General features: G+C 37.5%; 1 protein-coding gene across 1 annotated transcript in view; it reads right to left on the bottom strand.

Moving 5' to 3' along the window:
• PTPRN2 (protein tyrosine phosphatase receptor type N2) overlaps positions 1 to 16,069 on the bottom strand; it is a 717,244-nt gene that overhangs the window by 483,545 nt on the left and 217,630 nt on the right. The window contains exon 5 of the mRNA XM_060683595.2: positions 15,484 to 15,634. Coding sequence (XP_060539578.2) covers positions 15,484 to 15,634 — 151 coding nt within the window. The remainder of the gene's footprint in view (positions 1 to 15,483; positions 15,635 to 16,069) is intronic.

The following is a 16,069-nucleotide window of genomic DNA, read 5'->3' as shown; positions in this document are numbered from 1 at the left end:
AAAAGCATCTTTGGGATTCTTCATACTACATAAATCTTTATTTTTACACCCTCCCCAAATGCTATTTTATTATAGAAATTAACTGCATTAATTGCAGTTCATGACATGTATTCCATTTCCTTGGCTACGCTAAAAAATGTTGATTTTTTTTTTGAATTACATGCATAAAATCATTTAAATGATTTTCTATTCTCTTCTACTTATCTCTTGCCAACTTCAGAAACAAGGGTAACATTAAGCAACCAACAGCCCTAAGAGTAATTGCTATTAATATATCATGAAACCACCATTGATTTGCAAGGGAAGAGAGTTCATCATGCTAAGACTCTTACATAACCCTTTTTTCCCTCTGTGATATGCACTGAAGCTTTGAAATAATTCTAAAAGCTACTTCAGAGAAACCTGCATAATGAAGGCTGCTAATTAACACCTTCTAGTTAAAGGCATTATACAGAATACAGATGATAAACCAAAAAAAAAAAAAGAGAGAGGGGAAGGATCCAAGACTCTTTTTTGATGAAACCTAGTAATGATTTTACCTTTGAAGCCTGATTGTACAATTGCTACATAATGGGATAGATTATAGGCTGATTACCAAATGAGGAACAATCTATTTTGCTGTAAATGCAGTTAAAGCAGAAGGCATCTACCAATCATTTGTTTTATCACCGAGTGTGTTATGGAAAGGAAAATAGATAAATACAACAGCTTTTTTCTAGGGAATGCACTTATCTTCAGCTTCATTTCTCAACTGAAATGTCATAATGCCCCCAGGACTGCTTCTACTACTACTATAACATTGTAGACATCCACATTACTCTTCCCAATCATCAGTTTCTGTTTGGAGCTACTTCCTGCTTAGCCATCCAGTCCTATTGTTAAAATGCTAGATTGAAGATTCACAACTGGCTATCAACTCTGTTCCAATGCTTTATATAAGAGTATCTTACATGATTGCTATAGCATTTCCATGTAATCCATGGCAATCAGCAATCACAGTACTTGCTCAAGCCCCAAGATTTTCTTTTAAAGGAAGAATAGTTCATCTTTTAGTAAATTCACATTTGTCTGCTTATATCTTAACAAACATTGAACTATATGTTTGTGTATAAACCACAAGAAATTAAATCCTACAGATTTTATTTATATCATGGCTCTTATTATTTTTACAAATAGCTCTAGGTAGTGAACATATCCAACACACTTTTTTTTTTTTGGTCTTTTAATGACCCTGTAATCCCTTGCATCAGGGTGGAGTCTGGGCAACTGAATGGAGCTGAGTATTTACTGGCTGGATGCCCTTCCTGTTGCCAATGGAGAGTTCGCAGCAGATATATTCTCATTATGTCCAGAGAGAGAAATATCTGCCTCTACCTAGGATCGAATTCACAACCTCCTGATTGTGAGGTGAGAACTCTACCTCTAGGCCATCACACCACTCTAGATCCAGCACACCTTCCTCCTCCAATTTTCCCCACAACAACAATCTTTGGAGTGGGCTGGGGTGAGAATGAGAAAGAGTGACTGGTCCAAGGTCACCCAAGGGACTTCATCTATAAGGCAGGGCTTGAACTCACAGTTTGCTCCTTTGTAGCCTCATGCCTAAATCACCAGATAAAACAGTTTCAGTGTGCCAGCAGGTGTCTACAGAGATTCTCAATCATCCAGGTCATGGTTGCACCAAAGGTACATTTCCAAAAAGCAACTGGACTTCCTTGGTTTTTTCTTCTTTTCCTTTTGCTTTCTCATCCAAGAGAAGACGCTTTTTGGATGCGAAGCAAAATGTTTTCAAGAAAAAAATCAGAAAGCTCTAGTGGCCTTTTGGAAAAGCATTTTTTTGGCATCAGCAGGTATTTATGCTTCTCTGAAATTTACGATAAATGGTACCACATGGCCATAAACATTTATTTAAACTGAAAGTGTCTGAAGAATTACAGTATTTTTTGGACTTACACACTGAGCAGATGATAATAACCTATGTCAAAAATTGGTTAAGCTTAGTACTTTTAGCTGGGAAAGGAAGGAAAGTGCTAATTTCTATCATTATCACCTTTCAAGACCCTGCTCCTAATTTAGCCAGGTGGAATAAAAACATTTTAAAGAAGGCATTTCAGCTGCATGTTATCTAGGGAATCACTGCATATTAATTAGGTAGCACTTTTAATCAATATTCTAAGCTAATGCTTAACAGTTATCATACTTAGTGTTTCATATCACTTTGCCTTAAAAACACTTTATAAATCTGTGGGCTAAAGTGAAGTATTGCCCTATTTCCATAATATAAAGGGTAAGTATTACATTCCTTATGTATTATATATACATATAGATTATATATTATCAAATGTACCATTATATTATCATCAGCATCCTGGGCCAAACTAGAAAGGTAACAAAACCAGATGAACTAATTATATTTTAGTGTAAAACTACATTGATATCAGAGATGGTATTCAGCAGGTTCTGACCAGTTCTGGAGAACCAGTAGCAGAAATTTTGAGTAGTTCAGAGGATCGGTAAATACCACCTCTGACTGGCCCCGCCCCCATCTATTTTCTGCCTCCTGAGTCCCAGCTGATCACGAGGAAATGGGGATTTTGCATTAACCTTTCCCTGGTTTTGGGAGGGAATGGAGATTTTACAGTATCCTTCCCCTGCCACACCCAAGCCATGCCCACCAAGTCATACCACGCCCACCAAGCCACACCCACAGAGCCGGTAGTAAAAAAAAATAATCCTACTACTGATTGATATAATCTTGTAAGACTGAAAAAATATTCCTCCTCCATCTCCTTTGCAACCCTTGCAAGAAACTAGGGAAGGTCTCTTCCAAACTTCCTACCCCTCCCTCTATTCAGCAGGTGTTTCCATTGTTGAAATAGGTTTTTACTGCCAGTAACTCCTTTTTGAAAATATAGTTCCTTTCTACTTGGAGGAGCACTTGGGATTTAAAGGCACATGGTAGTAAATCTGTCTCTCCTTTTCTTTTCCATCTGGAGCAGGACTGTTCCTAATACTACATCTGAAGTGTCTGTCTGCAGCACAAAGGGGTGGGAGGATGAGGATGGTGGAGGGAAGGTTGAGAAACAGTTGTTTTAACTCTTGAAATACTGCTTGCTTTTGGATCAACCAGGAGAATCATTAAACTTTTCTTCTGAGGTGGAACAGTTATGAATAGTGAACAAAATTAGGGATGAATTTCCTGTAGAAGTTAGCAAACTTCAGGAAACATTTCACATAATGGGGTGGGAGGGGTGGAGGATACCATAATAGAATAAACTATCTGTCAGGTTTTCAGGCCATCTTCAAATAAATTGCATCTCAAACAAAGTCTTTTTTGAAACAAACTTCCATTTTATTTAGCACGGCAACTTTTACACTGACTCCATGCAGCCAGCACTGACGTGCTGACCCCAAACCCCTCCTCTTCCTTCTCCCACTGCTCTGCATTCATTGGCCATCTTCCCAATCATTCACCCCTAATCTACTGCTCCAATTCAAAGAATTTTCGCCCTCCCATCCATCTCCTAGGGGGCATTATCTCCAGCTAAAATAAGTAGGTGAAAGGCAACCGTCCCATTGCAGACACTTGCGTTCTCCTTCTTATGTCAGCACTAGGATAAATGCATCTTGACGTGCTGACACTAACTCTTTGTTGGATCCATCTGTATGCCTCCTGTGGTGATTCTATAAGGTCAAATGCAGGTTTTTCTAGCTTGGCAAAGAGATTGTTCTCCCATAACTTTTGCAATATACTTGAAACACAAATAACAGAATAACAGAATTGCCTACCTACTCAGGCAAAAGACTCTATACCATTTCAGACAAATAGCTGTCTAATCTCTTCTTAAAAACCTCCAGTGTTGGAGCACCCACAATTTCTGGAGGCATTTCACTGATTAATTGTTCTAATTGTCAGGAAATTTCTCAGTTCTAGGTTGGTTCTCTCCTCAATTGGTTTCCATCCATTGCTTCTTGTTCTGCCTTTAAGTGCTTTGGAGAATAGCTAGGCACACAGACATCTCTTCTTTGGGGCAGCCCCTTAAATATTGGAACACTGCTGTTATGTCATCCCTAGTCCTTCATTAGGCTAGGCATGCCCAGTTCCTACAACCATTCTTCATAGATTTTAGCCTCCAATCCCTAATCATCTTTGTTGCTCTTCTCTGCACTCTTTCGGAGTCTCAACATCTTTTTTATATAGTGGAAACCAAAAATGGGATGCAATATATCGAGTGTGGTCTTATCAAGGCATTATAAAATGGTACTAACACTTCACATGAACTTGATTCTATCCCTCTGTTAATGCAGCCTAGGACTGTGTTGGCTTTTTTGGCAACTGCAGCACATTGCTGATTCATATATAATAGAATTCTTTATTGGCCAAGTGTGATTGGACACACAAAGAATTTGTCTTTGGTGTATATGTCCTCAGTGTACATAAGGAGAATAAAATACATTCATCAAGAATAAAAAGATACAATCCTTAGTAATAGTCAAGGTTACTAATAAGCTAACAAATCGTACTAGGAAACTGTCACAAGTAAATGCCTTATTCTCCAATATGTAAATAGTATATAACTGGGATATTAGGGGTTAACTTATTCTTCATCATTTAATATATTCATATTTAACCACTCCCAACTCTTGCTCCGCCTTGTGTATATAAAAGGAGCTGTGTGCACCTCCTCCTTGCTTCTATCTGTGATTATTCAGTGAATATAGAATGCCTACTGTAAATAAATAGTATTTTGTTTGAATACTTTATTCTCAAATCAATTATTGAGTCTGATCCTAAAAATATTGCAACAATCTGGTAGCAGAGGATGGTTGAATTGACTCAATAAAACTTTAAATATGCCTAAGAGAGAAAACTCCAGAAACAAAAGAGAAAGACCCAACACCAGGGCATACAGTAAAGAAATGGAAGCAGATCAAGAAATGATCGATGAATCCACAACTGCGATATCGAGAGAATCTGAAGACTGCACTACAGACAACGAAGAAATAATGGATGAAACTGATGACCAAGAAGAAAACGAGATAGAAAACAACGAACTCAGGTCAGAGATACTGAGACTCTTAAAAAGTCAAAAGAATGACGAAAATCTCATCGCGAACCTCCAAGACATAATAAAAAACAATGGAGCAGTGAGAGAGAAACACATCGTAACAGATGAACCTAAAGATTCAAAAATGGTGAGCGAAATGCCTGCAGATAAAAATATAACAAAAAAGAAGACTAACAGTCCCACGCAAAATTTTGAATGGCAGCCATCTTGGTTACAACAGACCACTAAGATGAACGAAGCAGAGCCAATCAGAAGGCAGAATTCAAAATATCTGGCGCGAAAGGCCTTACACGATGCAAAAAACAAAAGGGAGAAAATTTACTCTTCAGATGAATCAGACACAGAAATCGAAGAAACTTCAATAGAAACGCAAATAGAATCAGCAATGAAAACGCTTTTTGCAGCATTCGGTCCAAAATTGAAGATCACAAAAGAATCGACAAAAGATACCAGCCGAAAAATAAAGAAAAGACAAACAAGTAAGCAAACGTCTCAGAATCTACCCGCTTCTATCCAACCGACCCCTGAGCCCAGAGAGCCCTGCAGATACCACCCCACACCACAGACGATCCCAGGAACCAGCGATCTCAACGAAAGAAAGCGAGTGCCTGCTGCTACCTGGACTCCCAAAATCGAGCTGGAGACCGATTCGTCAGAAGAGGAACGCTACGAGGGAGCTGCAGCAGCGAGAACCTCTCCCGACGGCTTCAAGAGCAAAATGAACAACGCGCATGTGCAGAACTACGCAGACAGCTTCGGAGGACATGAAGAACAGAGAGAGCCATTCAAACTCGTTGCGAGCATACCCACACCATTCTGCAACTACCAACACTTGCAAGATCACGGACTACCCCCAGTTGTAAGTAATGGATCTAACAACATTGGGAATTTACCCAATGATTTCCCAAAACTGAGAATAGATGGTATTAATTTGCAGGAATGGTGTCAACAGCTTCAGGTTGTTTTTCTAAAAGAAAACTTATTATTTTTTATTACTAACCCCCCAAAAAGACCTTGGACTCTAAAATTGGACTGCTTACACCACAGAGCATTTTTCTTATTAATTTCCAGTATATCTCCTGCTATGTACCATATTATTAAGCAAAATCTGACTGTCTCAGAAATTATTCAATGCATGTTTAAATTGTTTCACAGTGAAAGTGTAGCCACTACAACAAGAATGTCTAAAGATTTCTTTTCAGCTAGGATAAAGCCAGGGGTTACTATAAGTGAACATTTAATATCTTTGAACAAAATCAGAGCAGAGCTGCATTTAAGGGGAGAGGTGATTTCAGATCAAACTATGAAGAGTGTTATCATTAACTCACTAGATCCATCATGGGATAACTATATATCACATTTAGACACAATCAATTTGGGGTATTTGTCCATAGAAAATTTATCAAATAAGCTAATAGCTGAAGGTAATTCAAGAAGGAGTCATTATAACAAACACATAGAACATAAACAATATAAGAGGGTAGCATTCCAAGAAAGATATCGTGAATCAATTGAATGCTACAACTGTGGATCCAAAGAACATAATAGGAGAGATTGTCCTAAATTCCTTAGAGAAAGACAAAAAACTGAATATAGAAATAGATATCATAACAGACAATCATCCACTGATAGACATAGATATAGAAGTCCACCTAACTATAGAGAACATAGAGGGGGCAGGGATAATTCAAAGGATAGAAGATCTGGTTCACTAAATGGATTAAACAAACATAACACAACCAGCATACAACAGTCAGAGGACAATGATTGGCTCATTGATTCTGGGGAACTAATCACACTACACATAATAAAAGTATATTATCTTCATTTATAGAAGATAAATTTGTAATTAAAGTGGCTAATCAAAAAAAGGTCCAAGTCATTGGTAGAGGGAATGTAAACTTACCCGGTCTAGGAAAAATAGAGGGGGTATTGCTAATACCAGAAATACCTCATAACATACTTAGTGCAATAAAACTAAGTAGAGATTCTGACATAAATATAGTATTCTCAAAAGGAAAGGCAACACTAGAGAAAAACAAAACAAGCTTAGGTAGTGTAGTTATCAAAGGAGGTCTACCATATTTAATCACGAAAGAAAGATGGTTACATAATATTGATTCCAACATGGAAGAAAACAATGACATAGATAATGGAGACAATAGCAATAGTGATAATGAAGAACATGAGATAATTCATAGTCACAAAGACACATCCAATGACAAAAAACCTAAAATTGGAAAACCAATTCATGATGAATGTGCACATATTTTACATAGGAAATTAGGACATGCTAGTTTTCCTGTAGTACAAAAGATGATTGAACATGCTGAAGGGGTTAAAATAAAAAAATTGTAAAAACTATCTGGAATGCTCAGTATGTAAATCCACAAAACTCAGAACTAGTCCCAAACCAAGAAAGGCAACAAGATCAACTAATCAAATTTTTGATTTGGTACACATGGATTTAGTTGGTCCGTTAACACCATCAATCACATATAGAAAACATTATTTTCTGACCATTGTAGATGACTATAGTCGTTATGGGTTTGTCTATACTTTAAAACACAAAGATGAAACCTTTCAGAAATTCAAAGAGTTTTACAAACGTGTAGAAACGCAACATAATATTAAAATAAAACAAATTATGACAGATAGGGGATCTGAATTCATGTCAAAGGAATTCTCCCAATGGCTAAAAAATAAAGGGATGCTACATTTCACGTCTAGCCCTTTCTCTGCATTCCAAAATGGAGTGGTAGAGAGAAAGAACTCAACATTACAAACCATGATTAGAAGCACATTAGAGGATGCTGGCTTAGGCAAACAATTCTGGTCAGAAGCATTACAATATTCCAATTATACACAAAATAGAACTTGGTCCAGCATTATAAACAAGACACCATATGAACTAATGTACAATAGAAAACCCAAGATAGCACACATGCACATATTTGGGGTCACTGCGGATGTACACATACCAAAGCAATTGAGGCGTAAAGGAGAAAACGTATCCAGAAGACTTAGGTTCATGGGATATGAAACAGGCACAAAAGGATACAGATTTATTGATAATAATAATAAATTTATAATTTCTAGAACAGCAGTATTTCATGAACAGGCCAACTGGTCTAAAATACATCTTAATGAAATATTCCCAATCACAGATCCAGACACTAAACATCAGGATAAAATGACCAGAGAAGAATGTAATCACAACACACATAAAAACAAAATTAAAACATGGACAAACAGTCAACACAAAATAAAGACAGATTCGCTAACAAAAAAGGAGGCAAGATATTTACATGACAAAGATAGTAAACCAGAAAAAACAATCAGATGTAACAGAAACAAAGTACCAAACAAATACAAAGATTATGTAATGTACATGGATAGCGAAATATCTACACCAAACACATACGAGGAAGTATTAAAACTCCCCCCCGAAGAAAGAAGAAAATGGGAATCAGCCATGGCCAAGGAGATGGATAGTTTACGAGAGTTAAATGTATTCACACCTACACCTGCACCTAAGGATAAAACTATTATAGGCACTAGGTGGATATATAAAATTAAAAATCTAGAAGAAGGCAACACTTTATACAAAGCTAGATTAGTTGCACAGGGTTATGCTCAAAAATATCCTGAGGATTACACAGACACATACTCTCCCACAGTAAGAACTGAGAGTGTCAAAACAGCTTTAGTTATAGCATCAGCACTTGATCTTGATGTATTCCAATATGACATACAGACTGCATATCTACACGCAAAACTCGATAAAGAGATATATGTAAGAGCACCTCATAGTCAATACACAAACAAGAATGAAACGTGGTTACTAAATAAAAGTTTGTACGGATTGAAACAATCTGGCAAACGATGGTATGAATGTTTAGTCAAAGTACTCAGAACTATGAATTTCAATGCTACTACTGCTGACAACTGTTTTTTTGTCAAAAAGGAAGGTGACACAGTAGAATTTGTGTTAATTTATGTGGATGATATTTTGTATATAGGTAAACATAAAGAAAGGAGAGAGACATTTGTAACAAAACTAAATGAACATTTTTCTTTAAAATCATTAGGGAAGGTAAATAAGTATCTTGGCGTTCAAATCAGTAAAACCAAAAAAGGATTCAAACTTTCTCAGAAAGATAAGATTATAGAACTCCTAAACAAGTGTAACTTAAACAATGCTAAGCCCTGTGACACTCCTATGCAAACTGACTTCTTGAGGAATATAGATGAATCATCCCCCGAATTTAAGGATAATATACTCTACAGATCAGTTATTGGCTCCCTTCTATATATTTCTAATTGGACTAGACCTGATATTGCTTTGCCACTCAATTTGTTATCCAGATACGTCAGCAAACCCTTATTATATCATTGGGAGGCCGTTAAAAGAATATTAAGATACTTAAAGAATAGCTTAGACTTCTGTTTATTACTGGAACTTAATAATGTCAAAAAGCCCATCCTCACATGTTATGCCGATGCGGATTGGGCAGGTGATACTATATGTAGAAAAAGCACATCTGGTTATATATTTTTTCTTAACGATTGTCCAGTTTACTGGTACACTGGAAAACAAGATTTAGTAGCCACCTCAACGACTGAAGCAGAATACGTTTGTTTGTCTAAAGCCTCCAACAATCTTGTATGGTTTAATGATCTATTGTCAAATACTTGGAAAAAACCTTCACTACCATTCATCATACACGAAGACAACAAGGCTGCTATTGAAATATCTAGATCTGATGCTATTGGCCAAAGATCCAGGCATATAGATATAAAATACAAGCACGTGAGACAATTATCTCAGGATGGATTTATTAAAGCAGTCCATTGCGAAACATCAGAGCAAATAGCTGACATATTGACAAAGCCTTTGCCTTCTAAACAGCACAAATACTTGACTTCAAAACTGCAAGTTTTATACTGCTCTGAATCTGAATGTAATTATTGTTGTATATCGAATCGGCAATTAGAGGGGGATTTGTCACAAGTAAATGCCTTATTCTCCAATATGTAAATAGTATATAACTGGGATATTAGGGGTTAACTTATTCTTCAACATTTAATATATTCATATTTAACCACTCCCATCTCTTGCTCCGCCTTGTGTATATAAAAGGAGCTGTGTGCACCTCCTCCTTGCTTCTATCTGTGATTATTCAGTGAATATAGAATGCCTACTGTAAATAAATAGTATTTTGTTTGAATACTTTATTCTCAAATCAATTATTGAGTCTGATCCTAAAAATATTGCAACAGAAACAAATAAAAACCATATAAATTGAAAGTCACAAGCAACATGGTTATAGTAATAAGTGGGAAGAGATACTTTAGCTACTAGTAAGGAAGAGAAGAATAGTAGCAATACAGGCTTAGTAAATTATTTGACCGTGTTGTGAGAATTAGTTGTTAAGCAGAGTGATGGCATTTGGGAAAAAACTGTCCTTGTATCTAGTTGTTCTGGTGTGCAGTGCCCTATAGCATCATTTTGAGGGTAGGAGTTGAAACAATTTATGTCCAGGATGTGACGGGTCTGTATATATTTTCAGTCCTCTTTTTGACTTGTGCAGTATACAGGTCCTCAATGGAAGGCAGGTTGGTAGCAATTGTTTTTTCTGCAGTTCTAATTATCCATTTCTGTCTTGTTTGGTTGCAGAGTCAAACCAGACAGTTATGGAGGTGCAGATGACAGACTCAATAATTCCTCTGTAGAACTGTATGAGCAGCTCTTTGGGCGGTTTGAACTTTCTGAGTTGACGCAGGAAGAACATTCTTTGTTGTGCTTTTTTGATGACGTTTTTGATGTTAAGTTTCCATTTTAAGTCTTGAGATATGATAGAACCTAGAAACATGAAGGACTATACTGTTGATACATTTAAGTGATTGTCCACTAGGACTCCAAGGTCCTCTCATAGTTACTACTATTGAGCAAGGTATACCACATATACTGTACCTGTGCATTTTGTTTTTCTTGCCTAAATGTAGAACCTTGCTTTTTTCACCATTGAATTTCATTTTGTTAGATAACGCCCAATGTTCAAGTCTTTCTAGATCCTTCTGGATCTTAAGCATATCTTCTAAAGTGTTGGCTGTTCCTGCCAGTTTGGTGTCATCTGTACATTTGATGAGTTCCCCTCCTCTCCCCTTGTCTAAATCATTTATGAAGCTATTGAAGAATATCGGACCTAAGATAGAGCCTTGGGATACTGCACTATGTACTTCCTTCCAGTAGATGCAGTTCCATTAAGAACTATTCATTGAGTGGTCGTAAATGGTACACTTGGGGGTTCCTTCCTTTCAGAATGACTGCTATTCTCCCTGATTTGGAAACATAAAAGATATTGGTGCAGACGCTACTGAGTTTGAAAGGTGAACTAATCTTTTTCTGATGCTGACATACCAATATTACTTCAGAATGTCTAATTCATGAGTAGATATAGGATACTATCTTTACACATTAATCAAATTAATAACTCATCTCACAGAAAGTGATTCTTTGCTAGGATTTGGGTTTCTGGCTTCAAATTGATGTTGAAATTACGTGATCAATGGAGAGAGGAGATGTTTGTAAGTAATGTTGCTGGCATTTAGGGGAAGGGAATGAGAATATCTCCTTTGTACTCAACTCACTTCTGGATTGGGCATTGGAAGTCATTATATTCCCAAAATGATGGACACTTGGAAGGAGGCACTTACAAACAGCTTTAGGAACAGTTTGATCTTTGCTTGTCAACTGCAAAGGAGCCATTCTCTGTAAAACTGGCCCTAGTTGTTCATCAATTGTCTCAGCACTTGAGTAAGCAACTTTAATTTCGGTACTGTTTCTACATGAAATGAGTGGCTGCTCTTAAGTCTACAAGAGCAGAAAGTTCCACTTCTGCCTGGAATCTAAAATAACAATTACAAAGTATTTAAGTATGCTTGCCTATTGTTGACTGCCTGAGTTCTACTTAAAAGGTGTATGGTCATTTGAAGAAAAGGTTTGTTTCCCAACTCCCCCATCTGCCTATCTCTTCCCAATGTATGTGCCCTTCTGTCCCCCTGCTGCCCTTCACTTCCATCTCAAGTAATCTTTGCTATTTTCTTGCTCCTGCTGTTGATGAGATGTGCCTGGTCTAGCCCTTTGCACCAAGAAGTTGCTTTGTATTATGCTTCTGAGCCAGGTTGGGGCTGGGTTTCTTGGCATGCCACTAATCTGAGGCTGCTTCTTGCTTGATCCGTGAGGCACCAGGAAGCCCATCCCCAACTTGTATCAACAGTATGACACAAATGGACGTCTTCATTCCCGGGTCACAATCACATGACCATGGGGGTGATGGGATAGCTAGAACTCCAAGGACCAGTCATAATCATTATTTATTCATCTTGAATAATTGCTGAATAAATGGCCATAAGTCAAGGGTTGTTTTTAATGGATTGGCTCCTTTAGATAGTTGTTATAAAAGGTAAAAAGGTAACGGTTCCCCTCGTACATATGTGCTAGTCGTTCCCAACTCTAGGAGGCGGTGCTCATCTCTGTTACAAAGCCGAACAGTCAGCACTGTACAAAGATGTCTCCATGGTCATGTGACCAGCATGATTAAATGCCAAAGGTGCACGGAACACGGTTACCTTCCCACCAAAGGTGGTCCCTATTTTTCTATTTGCATTTTTTACATGCTTTCAAACTTCTAGGTTGGCAGAAGCTGGGACAAGTGCAGGAGCTCGCCCCGTTACATTGCACTAGGGATTCGAACCGCTGGACTGCCGACCTTTCGATCGACAGGCTCAGCGTCTTGGCCACTGAGCCACCATGTCCCTTAGTTGTTATAAAAGACAGGTCCTAATCATGACCCTAGTGCTATTGTTTTAGGCTGCATGAGACAATGGAATAATGGGTCAGAGCAGAATTTCTAAGCGACATAGATCAGGAGTGAGGAGACATTCATTCACTCAGATTCTTATCTTTGCAGATACATAGGCTGATCACACCTTTAATGCAATACTTATTTCTTCCCAAGTGCCCCATTCCTTGCCAAGGCTGAAATATTTAAACAATACATATATCTCTGTATCAAAAGATGAGCATATGAAATGATGCAGCCATCTCCCCAGTTTGCCTTAATCAATTTGGTTTTTAACCTACTGAGGGTAGGATCAACTATAATGCTTTAAGAATGGAGAAAGAGCAAAGAATACTAGAAACATCTCAGTTTCTAGGTATGTCCCTTAGCAGACAGTATTGTACTGTGCTTTTAAAAATGTGTATTCCAGGACTACTTTTTATTCTGCAGACCCAACACCTCTGTGTATCTGTCTCCAAGGCAACACAGAATAATAATAGTGAATGGTGTCATCATAATACACTTCCTTACTAAAGAGCTCCAGCATAGAGAATGATTTATGGATTCATATGACATCCGCAGCTTCACCAAAATACCTCTTGGACACATTTTCACTTTTCAGCAGCTTCAAAGAAAATCCTCAGTTCACTGGAGTTTCAGAAAAAGCTATGCCAAAAGCACCAGAGGCAAATGAAACCATTAATTAATTCCTAAACTACTCTGACACATTTTTACTGGCTTCTTTCATTATGACTAGCACATCTATTATCTTGCTCCTTAAATTCTGAATTGTTGATTTTTATGCAAACTACTAACATATTTTCTACATTCAAGAAGAAAAAGAAGACCTTACTTTTAATGCTTTATTTTAGAATATTGATCCCACAAAAACTCTGCAGACCCTTTTGCATGTACCTGATGTAGGAGATGACCGGGTGGAACCCGAGGGTGGAGTCAAAGATGTCATCAGTTTGAAATCATTACATTTTCACAAGACACGCAAGTCCAGCTCCTCCACTTATTCTGGCTTGTACTATTTCTATTCAGGTGGCTCCAGATTTTGGGAGGCAACTGTAGCCACTCTACTCAGCGCGGCTGCCCGAGAAGGTGTGCTGGAAATCACATGTGTTTGAAGCCATGCATGCTCACAATTTCTGTTCTGCACTTGGCGAACTGATTGTTAAATTGTGTGAAATCCACCTCTGAACATTACAAATTGGATTTGGAAGATAAGTAAGGTAAATGGAACTGACTCACCTAAAGTCATCCTGCAAGTTCCAAATTCAGCTATTTCATCACAAGATATCTGCTTATTAACATTTTGATATATTTGTTTCTGCAAGTCAAATCCTTAGGCACATATCCCAACCAGGAGTGAAATCCAGCAGGTTCTGACAGGTTCTGGAGAACCAGTAGCAGAAATTTTGAGTAGTTCAGAGAACTGGCAAATACCACCTCTGGCTGGCCCCAGAGTGGGGTGGGATGGAGATTTTGCAATATTCTTCCCCCAGGAGTGGGATGGGAATGGAGATTTTATTGATTGATTGATTGATTGATTGATTTATTTATTTATTTATTTATTTTCTATACTGCCCTTCTCCCGAAGGACTCAGGGCGGTGTGCAGCCTAATTAAAAACACAAAGACAGACAGAGTTTAAAAATAATTAAAATTATTAAATAATAGGCCCAATTTATAAAACCCCAAATTTAAAATCCCATTTAAAACCAATTAAAATCTTTACATTGATAACCCAGCCTGGCGGAACAACATGGTTTTGAGGGCACAGCAAAACACACAGAGATCAGAGATTTCACGAATTTCTGGGGGCAGATCATTCCAAAGGGCAGGGGCTCCCACAGAGAAGGCCCTCCCCCTGGGTGTCGCCAGCCGACATAATTTGGCCATTGGCACCCTGAGGAGACCCTCTCTGTGGGAGCGAACTGGCCGGTGGGAGGCTACTGGTGGCAGAAGACGGTCTCGAAGGTATCCAGGTCCAATGCCATGGAGCGCTTTAAAGGTGGTAACCAACACTGGTCAACACCAAACACATTTTGCAGTATCCTTCCCCTGCCATGCTCACCAAGCCACGCCACACCCACCAAGCCATGCCCACAGAACCCACAGTAGTAAAAAAAATTGGATTTAACCACTGATCCAAACTGTAATGTCCTGATTAAATCCTTCCTGTAGTATTACATGAAGAATGAGGACCATCGGAAACTCTTCAAATGCCAACCATTGATTCTTTTTAATTATTGTTAAATAAATATATTATTATTTTTAATATAAACAAATGAAATGGGAAGTTGGCACAATGAAAACAAAGCATCAACTTCAAGCATCATATGCAGCAATTAAAGGTCCCATTAGGATGTTCATGAACAACATGCGGGCTGATTCGCACCTTTTGATAAATGGTATTTTGTGAATTGCTATATCAGTCGTTTTGTGAGTGTACCTGATACATGGATTCAAAATTCTAAGTATACTCCCACTATAAAAAGATTTACTGGGTCACTTTTCCATAAATAGATCGTAACAGCAAAATGAATTAAGCTTTTTTACCTTAAAAGGGGATTTGTTGGCATTTATTGTTGAATATAAATTTGGAACTCCAGACTGAGAAAGAATATCCAGGTAGGCCAGGTATTGTTGAGGGGAACTGGCAAAGTCCACATCTTTTTCCAAATTCCTTTCAGGTTCCTGTTTTGAAATCCTATGCAACACAATCAAGGTAAATAATGTTATCTGCATTTTAAAAAATAGGAAATAGATTAAAAAAAAAGATAACCTGAAATATTTGAAATATATAACCTGTTATACATGATTTATATTTTTATTGAAGAGAAGAGAATAGTGGCAGCATTAAAAAGCAGAAATATGCCATGGCAAAAGATTCATGATATTAATAAAATCATTTTTTTAAAAAAAATTAGAATAGGTCTTTAGGCTAAAAGGAAGAAACAATTTATGAAATAAAAAACAGTTTGATAAAATAACTTGAAGGAACATATACCAACTGTAAAGCATTTCAGCAAAGTTTCAATCCCTGTTGTGAATAAGTGTTTTTAAATGTCAGTTTTAGGGCTGTTATCACATTGAACTGGGTTTTTTTTTTTAAATTAAACATTCCCCTTGTTAGGAAGTTCTT

The sequence above is a fragment of the Pantherophis guttatus genome, chromosome 4 (genome assembly GCF_059756535.1).
Source record: "Pantherophis guttatus breed Tessera chromosome 4, ASM5975653v1, whole genome shotgun sequence".
Taxonomy (NCBI): Eukaryota; Metazoa; Chordata; class Lepidosauria; order Squamata; family Colubridae; genus Pantherophis; species Pantherophis guttatus.
Note: the sequence above shows the minus strand (reverse complement) of the source record. Positions and strands in the feature narration are given on the sequence as shown.